Source organism: Hyaena hyaena, unplaced genomic scaffold (assembly GCF_003009895.1).
Source record: "Hyaena hyaena isolate Hyena2069 unplaced genomic scaffold, ASM300989v1 scaffold_102, whole genome shotgun sequence".
Taxonomy (NCBI): Eukaryota; Metazoa; Chordata; class Mammalia; order Carnivora; family Hyaenidae; genus Hyaena; species Hyaena hyaena.
This window is the reverse complement of record NW_024080734.1, coordinates 2,125,598-2,144,212: the sequence shown is the minus strand read 5'-3', so window position 1 is coordinate 2,144,212 and position 18,615 is coordinate 2,125,598. Positions and strand designations below refer to the sequence as shown.

The 18,615-nt window shown below is 36.6% G+C and overlaps 1 protein-coding gene across 5 annotated transcripts in view; it reads left to right on the top strand.

Annotated features, from left to right (window-relative positions):
* FBXW11 (F-box and WD repeat domain containing 11) overlaps positions 1–18,615 on the top strand; it is a 121,785-nt gene that overhangs the window by 60,874 nt on the left and 42,296 nt on the right. For 2 of the 5 annotated variants that reach the window (XM_039235735.1, XM_039235732.1), the window contains exon 1: positions 17,367–17,371. The exons of the other annotated variants lie outside the window; for them this stretch is intronic. In XM_039235735.1, the coding sequence (XP_039091666.1) occupies positions 17,369–17,371 (3 nt within the window). In that variant the 5' untranslated portion in view covers positions 17,367–17,368. Of the gene's footprint in view, positions 1–17,366; positions 17,372–18,615 lie in introns of those variants that run through there. 5 annotated transcript variants of the gene reach the window in all.

Below are 18,615 nucleotides of genomic sequence, written 5' to 3'. Positions count from 1 at the left end.
GCTCCAGGCTCTGAGCTGGCAGTCAGCACAGAGCCTGACGCGGGGCTCGAACCCACGAACCGCGAGATCATGACCTAAGCGAAAGTCGGACGCTTAACTGACTAAGCCACCCAGGCGCCCCGAATTATAGTATTTTTAAAACCGCTTTATTGGGGTGTAATTCACATATCATACAATATACCCATTTGAAGTATACAATTCATTGATACTTGGTATAGTTACAGAGTCGTGAAACGATTAACCACAGTCAACTTAGAACGTTTTCATCACACCAAAAGGAGACCCTTTTAGCTGTTACTGCATTCTTCCTCACTCACTTAATCCTAGAACTTATTCTGAAAAACTTGGATCATAGTTTTAAATGTTATTTGTTTCATTTTCTGTGTGTATATGTGTGTAAGAACTCCAGTTATACTTGAGTTGGATTTTCTTTGTCTTCCATTATTTCAACTAGTTTTTGTCCCATTTTGCTTCTTTTTCTCATTTCCACTCTCTTAGGTTATTTTCCTGCTTTTCTTCAATGATTCTTACTACGTTTGAATTTGTTACTTTGTGGCATTATAATTTACTTTCACTTCTGTTATAGGCTTGTTTCTCTTTTCTAAGTCATGTTTCATTTCTTTCTGCTTTTGGTTCGTTTCTGTTCTTGTTTTGAACTTCTGATTTAACCCATGTGAAAAATAACATCAAAAACTTTTTTGAGCATATTTAACTCAGTTTGAAGTCACTCTTTCAATCAGATTCCATAAGAGCAGTAAGGCATACATGGTGTATTATAAATTCACTTTTTTCCATAACTAGAATGATAGTTACCTATGTACTGTCCTTAGGAAACTTAAGAAGATAGTTACTGTTATTAGAGCTTAATTATCTTGCTGAGCCCCAGTTAAGAATGGGGTTGATTTCTGGTATTTTAGTTTTCTTCTGCCCTCTCCCTTCTCTCTTTCCTTCTTTTATGTGTGGGTGTTTTTTTGTTTTTGTATAGATGATTGTTTATGTCCCTACAATTTTTGGGACAGAGCTGGCAGTTTGAGGTTAAATTTACAAAATTCTTAGTTTAAGAACATCCTTTGCCAGTGTAACAAAGTACAGTTACCTTATTGGATGATTTGGGTGGGGGGAGGGGATTCATAGGGACTAGGAGATTTGGTGGGGGCAAGCTTTGCATCCTTTGAGTGGTTTTTTAAAAATTCTTTAATGTTGCAGGATCTTAAAATCTCTCCTCTGGTTTTTCTTTTTCCTCTACTCATATAGTTTCTAAAAGATGCCTAGGGTTTTCTCCTCTTTTTAAAAAATAAACAGACTTTCTTAATGCGGTTTTACGTTCATAGCAAAATTGAGTGGAAAGTATAGGGGATTCTCATACATTTTCTGCCCTTACAAATGCACAACCTCCCATGATAGTGATACTTTTACTGCAGTATGAACCTACATCATCACCCACAGTTCATAGTTTACATTGGTGTTCACTCTGTAAACCCTATTGATCACTTGGTGGGTTTCAACAAATGTATAATGATGCATATTCACTATTATAGTACCATATGTAATTATTGCACTACCTTAAAAAAATCTTCCTTTGCCTGTTCATCCCTCCTTTCCTCTAACCCCTGCCAGCCACTCGTCTTTTTACTGTCTTCATGGTTTTGCCTTTTCCAGAATGTCATATAGTTGGCATCATACAGTATGTAGCCTTTTCACTTTGGCTTCTTTCACTTAGTAATATGCATTTAAGTTTCCTTCAAGTTTTTTTCATGGCTTGATAAGTCATTTCTATTTAGTGCTGAATAATATTCCATTCACCTACTGAGGGACATCTTGATTGCTTCCAAGTTTTGGCAGTTATGAATAAACTGGCCATAAAAATCTGTATTCAGGATTTTGTACAGACCTAAGGTTTTACATTCTTTGAGTAAATACTCTGGAGTGAATTTGTGTGATCATATGGTAAAAGTATATTTAGTTTTGAAACTATCCAGCTGTCTCCCAAAGTGGCTGTACCATTTTTCATTCCCACCAGCAGTAAATGAGAACTGTTGCTCTATATCTTCAGCAACATAGTGTTGTTCATGCTTTAGATTTTGGACATTCTAATAGATGTATGGTGGTATCTCCTCATTTAAGTTTGCAGTTCCTAATGACATATGATGTCGAACATCTTTCATTTGCCTACTGCCATATCTTTCCTGGTGAGGTTTCTTTTCTGTTCATGTCCTTTGCCCATTTTGAAAATTGTATTGTTTATTCTTTTTATTTTTTTTTAGTTCTTTATATATTTTGACTAACAAACAGGTTTTTTTATCAGATGTGTCTTTTGCAAATATTTTATCCCAGCCTGTGGCTTTTCGTTTCATTCTCTTGACAGTGTCTTTCACAGAGCAGAAGTTTTTAATTTTAATGAAGTCCAGCTTATCAGCTATTTCTTTCATGGATTATGATTTTGTTGTTCTGTCCTAAAAGTCACCACCACACCCAAGATCACTGAGATTTTCTCTTACATTGCTCGAGTCCTGTTTGTTGAAAAGTCTATCTTTGCTCCACTGTATTTTTGTTAGTCCTTTGTCAAATGTCAGCAGATTGTATTGGTCTGTTTCTGGGTTCTGTGTTTTCATTGATTTATTTGTCTTCTCTTTTTACCAATACCACACTGATTGCTTGCTGCTGTAGTTTTATAATAATCCTTGAAGTTGGAAAGTATCAGTCTTCTGGCTTATTCTCCTTTAACATTTTGTTGGCTGTTCTAAATCTTTTACCTCTTCATAAAAACTTTTAGAATTTGTTGATATCCATAAAATGACTTGGTGAGATTTTGGTTGGGATTGCATTGAATCTTTAGATCAAGTAGAGAAAAGTTGACATCTTGACAGTGTTGAGTCTTCCTATCCATGAACATGAAATATCTATCCAATTATATAGTTCTTTGATATCTTTCACAAGAGTTTTATAATTTTTCTAATAAAGATCTTACACGTAGTTTGTTAAATTTATACCTAAATATTTAATTTTTGGAGATCCTAATGTATTCCTAATTTTAAATTCCACTGTTGGTATATATGAATGCAAATGACTTTTATATATTGACCTTGCATTCTCCAACTTTGTTTTAATGTATATTTGTTTCAAGAGTTGTTTTCTTTCCTTTTTTTTTTTTTTTTTTTTTTTTTTTTTTTTTTTTTTTTTTTTTTTTAAGAGAATTACATTTCTTTTTTCCTCAATATACCTTTTGTTTTGGGGGGCTTATCTTATTGTATTATCTAGGACTTCTACTATCACCTTGAAAAANATTTTAAATTCCACTGTTGGTATATATGAATGCAAATGACTTTTATATATTGACCTTGCATTCTCCAACTTTGTTTTAATGTATATTTGTTTCAAGTTTTTTTTTTTTTCTTTTTTTTTTTTTTTTTTTTTTAGATTTTATGTGTTTAGTTTGTTTAGAAAGAGAATTACATTTCTTTTTTCCTCAATATACCTTTTGTTTTGGGGGGCTTATCTTATTGTATTATCTAGGACTTCTACTATCACCTTGAAAAACAGTATTGAGAGGGGACATCCTTGAATTGTTCTGGATTTTAGCATGAAAACTTCAAGTATTTTAAGTATGATGTTAGGTTTAGTTTTTTTGTAGATTTTTTAAATCAAATTAAGGAGCTTCCCTCTATTCACCTTTCCTTTTGCACTCTTTGTTTTAAGAAGAGCCTCCCCTGAAGGCTCCTTTTTTGCACCTCTGATCCTTTTTTTAAGTTGCTTATCTATAATCAACTCTGATCCATTAGAACTCATTCTCAGTTTTTTCATACTTAATGTGGTTTTATGTCAGTCTTCAGTCTGTTACTTGCTTCTCTCTTTTTGTCTTTTTTGCATTTTATCCTGGTCTCTCTTGCTCTTCAGGAAGGCTAATGGCAGGATTATATAGATGTCCCAGAATTTTATTTTTCTACTTAACGTTCTGTTCCTTCTGGTTATGCTGAGGGCTTGAGTTTTATGCAACTTATTTGTTCTTTTAATTCTTTGTATCCTGTGATTTTTGCTACCATGACATATTAGTTTGACTTGTTTTGTAGGTTTCCCAGGATTTTCTGTGTAGATAGTCATGCCATATCTGGTTCCTTTCTGACATTTATGCTTTTTGTTTCTTCTTCTTGCCTTATTGTACTGGCTATGATTAGTAAAATTTGTATGAAAAAGAAGTATGAGAATGGACATTCTACTGTTGTTCTTGAATATAGGGAGAAAGTTTTCCATCTGACCGTTAAGTACGTTAGCTATAGGTATAGCGCACACACACAAATACATCTATATATTCTTTATCATATTGAGTAAGTTATCTGGGAGTTTTTATTTTTTTAAAAAGATTTGTTTATTGTGGTGCCTGGGTGGCTCAGGCGGTTAAGTGTCCAATTTCAGCTCAGGTAATGATCTCGGGATTCATGAGTTCGAGCCCCGTGTTGGGCTCTGTGCTGACAGCTTGGAGTCTAGGCCTGCTTTGGATTCTGTTTCTCCCTGTCTGCCCAACCCCCCGCCCCCAAGCCTCTCATGCTCTGTCTCTCTTTCAAAAATAAATAATAAAACATTAAAAAATGTTTATTTTTGAGAGAGTGCAAGTAGGGGAGGGGTAGAGAGAGGGGGACAGAGGATCCAAAGTGCTCTTTGCATTGTGAGCCAGATGTGGGGCTCGAATTCATGAAACACGAGATCCTGACTTGAGCTGAAGTCAGATGTTCAACTGAGCCACCCAGATGCCCCACATCTGAGGGTTTTTAATCATGAGAGGGTTTTGCATTTTGTTATATGCCCAAAATACAGGTATTGAAATACTTCTAGAACTAATATATGTTGTTTTGAGATCATTGTATAACTTAATTGTTTTATTCTGTTAATGTGGTACATTATATTGATTTTTTGACTGTTCAGCCACTCTTTAATTCTGGGAAAGCCCCAACTGATAATGGTGTATTATCCTTTTTATATAATTTTGTATTTGATTTGCCAATATATTGTTGAGGGTTTTTATGCCTCATACCTGAAAGTAATTTGTCTGTTTTCTATTTTTATAATGGCTTTTCTCAGGTTTTAGCATTAGGATTATTGTAATACAATGAATCATTCTCTCTGTTTTTAAAAAGAATGCAAATGATTGCTGTTATTTGTTCCCTAAATGTTTTTTGTTATTGTTTTTTTAAAATATTTTTATTTATTTCTAGGAGAGAGAGAGAGAGACAGTGTGAGCAGGGGAGGGTCAGAGAGAGAGAGAGACACAGACTCCGAAACAGGCTCCAGGCTCTGAGCTGGCAGTCAGCACAGAGCCGACGCGGGGCTCGAACCCATGAACCCATGAACCGCGAGATCATGACCTAAGTGAAAGTTGGACGCTTAACCGACTAAACCACCCAGGCGCCCTTGTTCCCTAAATGTTTGATAGTATTTACCAATCAAGTCATTTGGGCTTTGAATTTGCTTTTTGGGAAAGTTTTTGTTTTTGTTTAGCACTAATAGTTTTTAAAAAGTTATCTTTTTTTGAGGTATACTTTGTACATAATAAAATTTTCCAGTTTTAAGTTTACAGTTTGTTTAGGTTTGACAAATGAATATAATATAATATGATTCACAGTAATCATATTTATCTGTGTTTTTTCTTGTGATGTTTTTGAGGGATTTTGGTATCAAGGTAATGCTGGCCTCACAATATGAATTGGGAATGTTCCTGCCTTATTTAATTTCTAGAAGTTTATGTAGAATTAATATTACTTCTTTTGTAAATACTAAATAAAATTCACCAGTGAAGCCAATTTCTTTAATAGATATGGGGCTACTGAGGTTATTTATTTCCAGTTAGCATCCATGTTTTTTTTTTAAAAGGAATTTGTCCCTTTTATCTGAGTTATAGGATATATTAGTGTAAATGTACAGTATTTCCTTATTTTTCTTTAATGTCTATAGTATCTGTATTCATGGTCCCACTTTTTATCCCGAGTTTGGAAATTTGTTTCTTATCTATTTTATTTGCCTTGTCAATTTGGTTAGAGATTTATCAATTTTATTAATTGTTTAAAATATATAGCTTTTGGTTTCTTTGATTTTTTCATTATTGTTTTTATGTTTTCTATTATATTAATTTTGGATCTCATCTTTATTATTTCCTTCTTGCTGCTTATTTTGGGTTTCATTTGCTAGTTTTCTAGTTTTTTTTTTAATATTTTTATTTATTTCTAGGAGAGAGAGAGAGAGAGAGAGACAGCGTGAGAGGGTCAGAGAGACAGGGAGACACAGACTCGGAAACAGGCTCCAGGCTCTGAGCTGGCAGTCAGCACAGAGCCCAATGCGGGGCTCGAACCCACGAACCGCGAGATCATGACCTAAGCGAAAATCAGATGCTTAACCAACTAAGCCACCCAGGCGCCCCATAGTTTTCTAGTTTTTTAAAGTGGAAGCCCGGATTGTTGCTTTGAAGATCATGTCCTTTTCTAATGCATTTAATGCTGTAAGTTTCTCTCTAATTGCTGCTTTAGTTATATCCTACAGTATTTAATATGTTGAATTTTTACTTTCAGTTCACAATATTTTCTAATTTTCCTTGTGATTTCTTTTAGTGATGTGTTAATTTCCAGACCTTTTGGGATTTTCTACTAGATTAATTTTGGATTAATTCTTTGTCATTCTAGAGCATACTTTGTATAAATTTAGTCCTTTAAAATGTGTTGAAACCTGTTTTATGGCCCAGAATAACATTTATCTTGGTGAATGTTGTGTACTTGGAAAGAATGTGTTCTCTTGTTGGTTAGAGTGTTCTATAAATGTCAATTAGTTTCAGTTGGCTGATAATGTTATTCATGTCCTCCATATCTTTACTCTTTTCTGTCTGCTTGTTCTATGTATAACTAAGAGAGAAGTGTTGAAGTGTTCAAATGTAAATTTGGATTTGTCTATTTCTCCTTGGAGTTGTGTCATTGTGTTTTCCTCCAGATGTGTCTCAAGTCTTCATTAGAAAATGGCATATACATTTTGGATTGTTATATTCTTTTGATAAATTGATCCCTGTATCATTATGAATACCTCACTTGATCCCTGATAACATTCCTTGTTCTGAAATCTGCTTTGTCTAGTAATATTGATTTCCTTTGATAAGTCATTCATGGTATATATCTTTTTCTGTCCTTTTCACCCCTGTGTGTCTTTGTGTTTAAAGTGGGTTTCTTTTAGATGGCCTAAAGTTATCCAATTTCTGCTTTTTAAAACAATTTTTTATAGTTTATTTTTATTTTTGAGCAGGGGAGGGTCAGAGAGAGAGGGAGACACAGAATCTGAAGCAGGCTCCAGGCTCTGAGCTAGCTGTCAGCACAGAGCCCAACGCGGGGCTCAAACCCACGAGCTGTGAGATCATGACCTGAGCCAAAGCCGGATGCTTAACGAACTGAGCCACCCAGGCTCCGCTCCATATGAATTTTAAAATCAGCTCAATTTTTTTTTGGGTGGGGGATGCCCATGGGATTTGGGCATTGAGTTGAATTCATCATTTCTTACTCTTCCAAGTTTTTGGTGGGTTTAGTTTTCCTTCTTCAGTTTTCTTTAAACAATGTAATCTCTAATTGGTGTGCAGTAAGTGGTAGTGACTATTATGAATGTAATTCATTACTTTATAAGTTCTTTAAGTAGGTTTTATGTTTGAATTTTAGATTAATCTGCCAAGTTATACTTACACACAATAATAATTGTATGGTATTTCTCTAGCTTTGGCTGTTGTGATTGAAGATGCTTTCATATTTTTTTTTTTTGAAGTTTATTTTGAGAGAGAGAGCAAGAGTGTGGGTGTGTGAATGAGTAGGGGAACGGCAGAGAGGAAGAGAGAGAGAGAATCCTAAACAGGCTCTGTGCTGTTAGTGCAGAGCCTGATGTGGGGCTTGATGTCATAAACCATGAGCTCATGACTTGATTTGGACACTTAACAGACGGAGCCAACCAGGTGCTTGTCATGTTTTTTTTTTAAATGGTTAACAGTAGAAGCAAAAAAGTAAAAACGGTTTTTCTGGTTTGTGTTTTGAGCAGTGTTATGCTGTACGTGCTTTGCATGTGTTATTTCTCTTCCTGCAGTGTAGGCAGTGTTCTCCCTATCCTATAACAGAGGAAACTGAATCCGAGAGAAAGAAGTCAAGTAACTTACAGGAAAGGAAACTAAATCCAAGAGAGAACTCAAGTAACTTACAGGAAATCCAGACAATTTGCCATTGTCAGAGCCCAGAGTTTGCACTGGGGGCATTGCGTCTCTAAAAGTCTGCTCTTTACACCTCAGCCGACTGACTCCCTCTGTGGTGCCATGACTCCGTGTCCTTTGGCCATTCTTCAACTACTTGGAAAACACCTTCTTTTTCTGGTTTCCTTTCTCTAGTGAATATGAAACATTTTACAAGTTTTACTTTAGTAGTTCTCTTCCAAGTGTTAAGCACCAGGAAGCATTTGAGGGCACATTCTGCCACTCCCCCTGTTTGCTTTCTCAGAGGGACTCTAGCCGACTTCTATCTATCCATCCTTCTGTTGGACCTTTTTAGACAGTCAGATAATAATGAAGTGTTCTGCTTTTATGTAGGTAAATGAATACTTTAGGAGTAATAAAGATGACTGCCTTTCTGAAAATAGATTTTTGTTTCTTACTGCTTTTTGTGAGGACCGGAAATTGTGTTGCAGGTCCCCCCCCTACATTTTGAATCCTTGCTCTTTGTAGACAGTTTGGAAACAATGGGAAAGGAATAAGCAGAAACAAAATTGTCACTTTTGTCATTATAATTCATAGGAAGATTATAATAACTATAGCTAAGACTCGTATCAACAGATAGTTATTATACTTCTGTACTTAAGTGGTATGCCAGAAATGAACGGAAGTGGAAGGAATACAGCATGAATAACACAGCCAAGGATTTGCTGCCCTTTGGAGGTTAAATTTGACTAAGGGAGCCCTTGTAAGTGCCAGGATTCTCTCTTAAATTTTCCCACTCCCTCTGTCCGGGAGGCCTGTTTCAACCTCAGTTTTCTGGATGAGGAAGCAGTCACAGAGAGGTCAGATGACACGCGGCAGGGTCCTGCCTCAACTTTCAATAATTAGTTTCCTGAGACTAGAGCATATGTCTAGTATCTGGGGTCTTGGCATGGATTTTTTACTTTTTAAAGTTTAATTTTAAAAATCATTGTTCCTTACTGTTTAAAAGAGAGGTCTTTAAGCAAATAGAAAGTTAAATATACAAGGATAATATTATTAGTCTTTTAACACACTTTTTCTAGATACTGTTCTAAATAAATAAATAATTAAGTTTTATCCATGAAGATGAAGACATACAGATGTATTTTGACACCACCCCTCCCCCCGCTTTATTTTTCATTTAAAATATACCTTAGACACATTTTTCATGTCACTCTTCTAAGAAGTAGTTTTCTCGTAACTTTAGGCAGGTGAGTACAATCTTCACAGTTTTTGACATACCTACATACCGTGTCCTTTTATCTACTTTGTATATTTAAAAATTCTGCTTTCTTTAAAAAAAAAAAAAAAAAGATTACAAAAGGGGACTGGAAAATCAGTGGCACTTGCTGAGACCCATATATAATTCTAGCCACATACCATTTGTTTCAGTAAACGGAATAGGGGGCCAGGTCTCTTTGTTAATAACAGATAATTGAGTATTTAACGGCTTTAAAAATATCTTTGGATGTAGTTAGAAGATTCGAAAGACAACTGAAAAGGTGGTAGATAACTTTTGCAGTATGGGATGCATTGTACTCTAATACCTTAACTAGGGGTTTTCAGTGTTTTTAAATATTTTCACAGTAAGAAATAAAACTTATATTTAGACCCTCCCCAAATTTACATTTAGACATAGTATGTGTGAACATGTGTGTGTGTGTATAATATATATACATGCATGTATTTATGCATATGTTTTATATATGTATGTATGTGTGTATAACATACACTCCTAAAGTCAATCCAGTGTATACTGTATTCTACTGTGAAACATAAGACAGCATGGATTCTAAGATATTTTCTGTAACATTTGGGAAAAAAGCTAGAATTTTAATTGTAAGATGCCATTGATAAGAAATATTTCAATTTCAGAGACATTAAAATGTGAAAAAAATATGTATTAGAATGGATGAAATAGGAGATGTGTTCTGTGTTCTTCTTTCTTTCTTTCTTTCTTTCTTAATGCTGGGTATCCATTAAGTTGGTATTATAAACCACAGTGGGTGGCAAACTGCAATTTGAAAAACATAATGAATGTTGACTCCTACTTTACGTAAAGATCAGTATAGATGAATTTTAGATGTAAGTATAAAAGTAAAATAAGGGCGCCTGGGTGGCTCAGTTGGTTAAGTGTCGGACTCTTGGTTTCAGCTCAGGTCATGATCTCCTGGTCCCTGAGATAGAGCAAGTCGGGCTCTGTGCTGACAGCATAGAACCGACTTGGGATTCTCTCTCCTCTCTCTGCACCTCCCCTGCTCTCACTCGTGTGTGCTCTCTCTCTCTCTCTCAGAATAAATAAATAAATTTTGAAAAAACAAAAGTAAAACTTCTAGGCTACTACATGGGAGACCTTATAATAAATAAAATTTAAAAAAATTAATTACTTCTCTTTATTAGAAGACACCATTAAGACAATGGAAAGCTAAGCCATAGATTAAGAGGAGACCTTTGCAATAAATATATTTGGAAAAGGACTATTCTAGGATAAATAAAGAATTTGTGGAAATGAGAAAGCAGACTGTCCAATTAAAATATAGTCAAAAGCTTTTTTTTTAAAAAAACATTTATTTTATTCTGAATTTATTCCTGGGCCCCAAGTTTTTGTTTCTTCAGTTTCTTCTGGGCTATCTTTTTATTCCGTGCAACCACCTCTTCTAATTTAAGAATATTTTGCTCTTCTTCAGTAAGGATCATCTCAGTGTGGCAGGGAGAGTTCATGTATGGGTTAATCTGACTGTGAGCTCTTTAAGTTCCATGCTGCATCCTGGGGGCTTGTTCACCTGGATGTGCCCAGTGACCAGAGAATGTACATCTAAACCCTTAAGTTCAGCATTACGCTCTGCATTTTAAAGCATGTGCAGTAAAAATTAATATACTTTACGACCTGGCCCTTCACCCCTACTATAGACCCAACACAAATACATGCCCATGTACACCAACAGGCATGGCAGAATTATCTTAAATGCCAAAAGTGGAAGTGGCCTACTTGTTAGTAGTAAAACGAATAAATATTTTTTGAAATAATATATAGCAGTAAAAAAAGAACGAACTGCTGCTGTATTTGAGAATCTCAAATCATAATGTTAAGCAAAAGAAGCCAGATTCAAAAGAGTATATATGATAAGAATCCATTTACTTAAAACTAAAAAATGAGGGCGCTTGGGTGACTCAGTTGGTTGTGTTGGACTCTTGGTTTTGGCTCAGGTCATGATCTTACGATTTGAGACCCACATTGGGCTCTGTGCTGACAACACAAAGCCTGTTTGGGTCGGTCTCTCTCTCTCTCTCTCCCCTCTCGCCCTCCCCCCCCCTTTCTGCCCCTTACTTGCTTGTGTACATGTGTGCTCTCTGTCTCTGTCTGTGTCTCTCTCAAACATTAAAAAAAGTTAAAAAATGAATGTATGGATCTATGGTGATATTAAAAAAATAGTGGTTACCTTTGTCCATTGATGACTGGGAGGTAATATGAGGAAAGTGTTTAGTGCCCTGGCAATGTTCTTTATGTTGGTCTGAATATTAGTTACACTTGAGAATTAAACCCTTTATTATGCTTCAATATAAATATTTTTTAAAAGAACTAAAAATTTCTATCATATCATATTTTTAAATGATACCCTATTTGTTGGACATTTACATTGTTTTCTAGTTTTCAATGTTCTAAATTGTTGTAGTTATAATTTTCTATATGTCTGCAGTTCTTTAGGATAAATTGCTATGAGTTAAATTATGTCCAGTGTTAAGTAGTACTTTTTGAAGTCATATCTTGATATATATTCTCTGAAAAGTAGCAGTTTACAATCCAGAGAGCCCAATTCCTGTACAGCATATAAAAATACAAGTTGTTACTTTAGGTAGGTAAAAAATTGCACCTTTTTTTGGTGGTTGTTGTTGTAGGTATTCATTTTTGATGGCTGTTTAAATTTCTCGTTTTGAAATATCTACTTACTCTGCTTATTTGCCTATTAAGGTATTAGTTTTGGTTTCCTTATTAGTTTATTAGAAATCTTTATATAGTAAGTTATTGATCATACATTGCGATACTTCCTCCAATGTATTTGTTTTTAAGATTTATCAATTGTGAACATTCATGAGCTTGAATTTTTAATCTAATCAAATCAACATTTATTTCTATCTTTGGTATCATGCTTAGACTGCTTTTCCCTGGTTCCATGAATTTTTAGAAACTCCTCTATGCTTGCTTTTAGTAGTTTTATGGTTATAGTTTTTCATACTTGATTCTTTGTATCCACAGTATTTTGGGGGATGTAATATTAGGTAGCATTTTAACTTTTATTTTTAAAAAATTTTTGTATTCATTCATTCATTCATTCATTCATAGCAGGCTCCACACCCATTGTGAGGCTTGAACTCAGAGCCATGAGATCAAGACCTGAGTTGAGATCGAGAGGCCCATGCTTGACCACCTGAGCTACCCAGGCGCCCCAAATTTATTTATTTTTATTTATGTTTTTAAAGCATGTGCATGTATACACAAGTCAAGGGCAGAGGGAGCAAGAAAGAGTGAGCGAGAGAGCGAGAACGAGAGCGAGAGCGAGAGAGAGAGAGAGAGAGAGAGAAAGAATCTTAAGCAGGCTCCACTCAATATGAGCCCTACAGGGGACTTGATTCCAAGACCCTGGGATCATGACCTGAGGCTAAGTCAAGAGCCAGATGCTCAACTGACTGAGCCACCCAGTGCCCCCCACCCCCATCTTTTAATTTTTAATACTGTAAAGAGTATTATCCCTTTCTCACCAATTTGAAGCTCTGGCTTAATATACAAATTTATAAGTATAAATGAATCTGTTTCTAGACTTTCTATTTTGTTTCATTGATCTTGCTTTGCCAGCACCGTACTGCGTTAATTATTGTAGCTTTAAATTATTTTTTAAAATATCTAATAATGTAAATATTCCCCTCTTTTAAAAAATAATTGGTGATGAAGAAAGGAAGAAAAAATTTATCCTGTATTCATTCTTCTACATACTTTGGTATGGTCTTGTCATGTAGGGTCGGTAATCGCCAAACACCTAGTTAGGAATGTGAGTGAAACTGCAGATTAGATACACTGAAACAGAACTTACTGCATTATAGAAGTCATGTAGCAGTGATTTCAGACAAACTCCCAAAGAATTAAAATTAAAAATTTTTATTTTAATTGTAGAAAGAAAACAACTGGCTGTTCCTCTGTTTTGACATTTGTGTGGAGGGATAAGAAGGTTTTTGACTAAACTGTGTTTAATGGTGGCTGGAGTTGTTGTTTCAAAAAGTCATGTATGCATAGATGTGTTCATGGCTTTCTTCCTTCTGGAGTTGTAAGATTAGTGTGAGAGAAGGGACTGCATTTTTGGAAAAGCTTGTCTCTTCTTTTTCCAAGTGAATGTTTCTCCGTCTTCAGTGATCTCATTTACCAGCAATGTGTTGGTAAGATTTAGGTTTAAGGGGAAAGAATTTTAGGTTAGACTAGGGGCCTGGGTGGAATTAACAATAACAACACAGAGGTGTTTGGTTTATTTGTGTGAGTCATTGTTCGATTTATCTTTGGAATTTATGGCACATAGTAACTGGCAAACTAGATTTAGATATTTCTGCTTGGCTTGATCTTAAATATACAATATTTTTTTTCCTGATTTCTTTCAAAAGATTTTTTTATTATGTTTATTCATTTTGAGAGAGAGAGAGAGAGAGAGAGCACACACACACACACACACACACACACACACACACACGTGCGAGTGGGGGAGGGACAGAGAGAGAAGGAGACACAGAATCCAAAGCAGACTCCATTCAGGGTCTGAGCTGTCAGCACAGAGCCCAACATGGGGCTCAAACCCACAAACTGTGAGATCATGACCTGAGCTGAAGTCAGATGCTCAACCAACCAGGCACCCCTCTTTCCTGATTTCAAACTGTATTTGACACTTATTCTGTGGCCCAGGATGCTTTATCAGTTTTGTGGGGTTTTTGTTTTGTTTTTTTAACTTCCTGTGGAACGTCAGGTGTTTTGTTTGTTTGGTCTACTTGATCTGTCAAAGATGGAAGGGTGTTTTAAAAGTTAAAAAAATAATAGTAACATCTTTCCTTGATATATTTTGTGGAATTTGATATTTAGTATATAAAAGTACACACTATCCTTTTCATAAATTATGACTTTTAGGGATTTTTAAAAACTCATTGTCATTCAGTGATTTGACTTGAGTATTGTTCTCCTTGTGCAATAATGACTTTTGCTTTCCTTTAATTTGAATTTTCCTGTTCTGTTTTTGATCATTCGTTTTATTTACCCTTTGTGATTTTTGTTATGCTTACCATTGTGGGCAGGGGAATGCCCAGATTCAATTTCATTTTATGAGAAAATCCTGGTTGCAGCCCATTAAAGGAACTTCAGAGGCTACAGCCAACAGTTGGAAAATATTTGAGATGTGTTTTACTGTATGCAAAGTACATTGGCTTCTGATTAGAACAGACCTAGATCTGATTCCTACATCTCTCATTTACCAACCGCGTGACTTTTAATCACTTTCTTAATTATCTGTTATCTCATTTTCTTCTGTAAAGTTGCAATATATACATTCATATTTTTTTCTGAAAATTAAAAGGCAATGTATGAAACAAGCCTAGGTTAGAGACCCAATAAAATTAGCTAATACCATTTTGCATTATATGCCTGTCATTCTTAATGTCTTAAGTCCCCCAGTTTTAAAACACTAAAGAAAATGGCAGATTGCTCCCATGCTTTCCAGATCCTTTTTTTTTTTTCCTCTGAAGAGTAAAGGTTCTTTTTGTATGAAAATCTTATATGGTATAAGTGTTTATTTTTTATTTCAATTTTTTAATATTTATTTATTTTCGAGAGAGAGAAAGAGTGCAAGCAGGGAAGAGGCAGAGAGCAGGGGAGACAGAATCTGAAGCAGGCTCCAGGCTCCGAGCTGTCAGCACAGAGCCCATTGCGGGGTTCCAATTCACCAACTGCGAGAGCATGACCTGAGCCGATGTCGATGCTTAACTGACTCAGCCACTCAGGTGCCCCTGTATAAGCTTTTCTCATCATGAAACTCATAATGCCGAATTTGTAGCATTTTTAAAGTAGGAAATTTATTTCGTGTATAACTCTTAAAGTAGAGAATTTTGTAAGTGACATATTCTGTTAGCTGGTGGCACCTCCTGGCAAAGATGTATCATGGCTTAGAGCTTATTGTACGCACACACAGACTCCCCTCATAAAGTAGTCTGGGAAAGGTGATAGGAAAGGAATATATTGTGCTTACCAAAGCAGTCATTTCCATTGTCTCCCAGAAACATGGGGCTGGTGGAGTGAGAGGAGGGAGGACTTTTGCCTATTGCCCTAGTCCAGTGCTTGCCAGCATGTGCTGAGCTCTTGTATTATTATAAAAGGGAGGGGGCCATGTCTACCAAACTTGGGAAAGCTAGGTTAAACTATCTTAACCTGTTAATTTTTATGAGACCTCTCTGAACCTTTAGTATCTTAATGAAGTATTTTTTTTTAATTTTTTTTTTAATGTTTTATTTATTTCTAGGAGAGAGAGACAGCGTGAGCAGGGGAGGGCCAGAGAGAGAGGGAGTCACAGACTGAAACAGGCTCCAGGCTCCGAGCTGGCAGTCAGCACAGAGCCCGACGCGGGGCTCGAACCCATGAACCGCGAGATCATGACCTAAGTGAAAGTCGGACGCTTAACCAACTAAGCCACCCAGGCGCCCCTTAATGAAGTATTTTTTAAACCCGGGTGTGGAGAGGGAGAGAGCAAGTGCTTGTGCAGCATATAGCATTTGTCAGATTTTATTAGACCCCGGGACCCGTTTTTCTGTGTCACCTGGAAGACTCTTGGGAAATGATCCTCCAATCAGTGTAGCTTCAGCGTAGCATTTTCCCTTTGGCATCTTCTCCTGAAGTCTTTGTAAGAGAAGTTGAAAGATATGTATGATAAGGGAGCTATTCCAACCACTCCATGGCTTTATTAAGTACAATTTTATTTATTAAAAAATATTTTTTAATGTTTTATTTCTGAGAGAGAGAGAGACATCGTGAGCAGGGGAGGGTCAGAGAGAGAGAGGGAGACACAGCATCTGAAGCAGGGTCCAGGCTCTGAGCTAGCTGTCAGCACAGAGCCCGATGTGGGGCTCGAACCCACGAACTCTGAGATCATGACCTGAGCCGAAGTCAGACACTTAACCGACTGAGCCACCCATGTGCCCCTGAGTACAATTTTAAGTTGTATCTTTTTATCCACTTTTATCAAGCTTAAGAGAATAGTTGCTATTTTTATCAGAGGGGTTGTTTGTTTCTTGGCTGTATAAATAAACACCATTCCTCTGTTTTGGAATGAGTGAAAGGAAGAATTAAATGAAACTGTAAAGACAGTTGTTTCTTTTGTAGTCTGCAGGGACTTCTGACTTTTTTATTTCATCCCCGAGTGAGGAAAGTAGGTAGCTTAGGTTAGAAGAGCTCTGGTGGGTTCAGACTCCTATATAACAGAAGTTTTTAGTTTAAAATTTTTTAACGTTTTATTTATTTTTGAGGGACAGAGAGAGACTGGGTGTGTGGGTGAGGGGCAGACAAAGAGGGAAACACAGAATCTGAAATAGGCTCCAGGCTTTTAGCTGTCAGCACAGAGCCCAATGTGGGGCTTTGACCCACAAACCATGAGATCGTGACCTGAGCCGAAATCAGACTCTTGAGTGACTGAGCCACCCAGGTGGCCCAAAAGTTTTTAGTTTAAAACCCTACATATGTGCATTCCTCATACATTTCCTCGGGTGCCTGAAGATGGGGGCAGTGGCTTGCCATTTTTCTTCCACTTTGTACGCTTAACCCTTCATGTTTCCAGCCATGCTTTCTTCTTGTCACTCATTGTGACCTTGCAAAGATGGCTTTGTAACTACCAATTGGACACAGGAGATGTATTAAGTCACTGTTTCCACTTTATTCACTCCCCTGCCGGCTTTATGAATCTTAAGTCCTTCAAGAGAGCAGTAAAAGGAAAGTTACATGGAGTGAGAAATACTACTTTTGTTTTTCTCTTCTCCATCCTCTTCTTCCCATTCAGGATCATTTATTGCTGACTCTACTCTAGACCTGTTTTAGGCCCTCGGGCACAATGTCTTCCTCTCTAGCTCATGGTTAGCTTTCACATATGGGGAACCCTGCCCTTCTGCCCTTCTCCCCCATTGCAGACCTTGGCACTGTGGGGCTTGTAAGATTTTATTGAGGGAGCCAGTGGATTTTCTCCATAGGCAGCCATCTGGAGTCATTCTGTCAAAGCCTGAGGTTCAAAAGTGTGAGAAGATAATGCTTAAGGGAAAGAAGCATCTTCAAAGCTGGGCGTGAATAGATTTTTTGAGTACCAGTTGCACACCGAGCACTGTGCTCAGGAGTCTCAATCCCACAGTACCCTCTCTTTGTTTTCTGTTTGTCCAAGGGTAAAACCGCTTACTCAAGATTACACACACACATACACAGTGAATAAGTGACCACCTTGCAAATGCAATTGCTCTCTGGTTTCAAAGCCGTTGACTTTTGTACTCCATAGAGTACATCAGAGCCAGCTATGTGACCTGCAAAGCACTAATGTTTAGTAGTGATTCTTCTGTTATTACCCACATTGGAAATGTGGGAAATGCTGTATGGGTCCAAACATTTTACGACTTAAAGAAAATAAAGGAAAAATAGGGAAGCTTTGAGAGATAGTTTATCCCTAAAGGCAATAAACAGAACCTTGTGAATGCCGATAACTTAAACAGATCTATAGGATTCTTTTGAATAGTACTGTGGAGAGTTATGGTTTAAATTTTGTACCTCAGTCTTAGAACTTTAGGTTTGGGAAAGAATCTTAGAGGTTCTTGAATTGTTATTCCTTTCAGAGCACAATTCTCCCACTTCCCCTTCTCATTAAGTTTCCATTTAGCCATTAGGTAGGAACTTCAAAAGGGAAAATCCAATCATGTATAATCTCCAGTTAATGGGCATCTATTGAGCGACTAGGTCACCAGAAAGAATAATTACACAGTGCCTCTTTGTGTGGTAAACACAAAAATCAAAAGCTAATGCATTCCCAAGGCAAGGCAGATTGTTACTGGCTACCAGCATCCTCCTCTTCAGGGAAGAAGTTGAGGCACCCACCATTGGTGCTCGCTAAGGGAGATGGCAAAGCCGGTCTAGAAAAACAAGGTTATCAAGGAAGGAAAGAGAAAATCAAGGGGGGGACTTCCAGAGCTTTGTCAGTACTACTTGCTGGTGATGGTTGGGATGGATTACTGAAAAGCAGACATTCTAGTAAATATTTTGTGCAATCATCAAGAACTTTGTGGGTCTCTGGGGCTTCTTGCTACAAGTTAGAAGAATAACAGTGATGATTGAGGTAGAG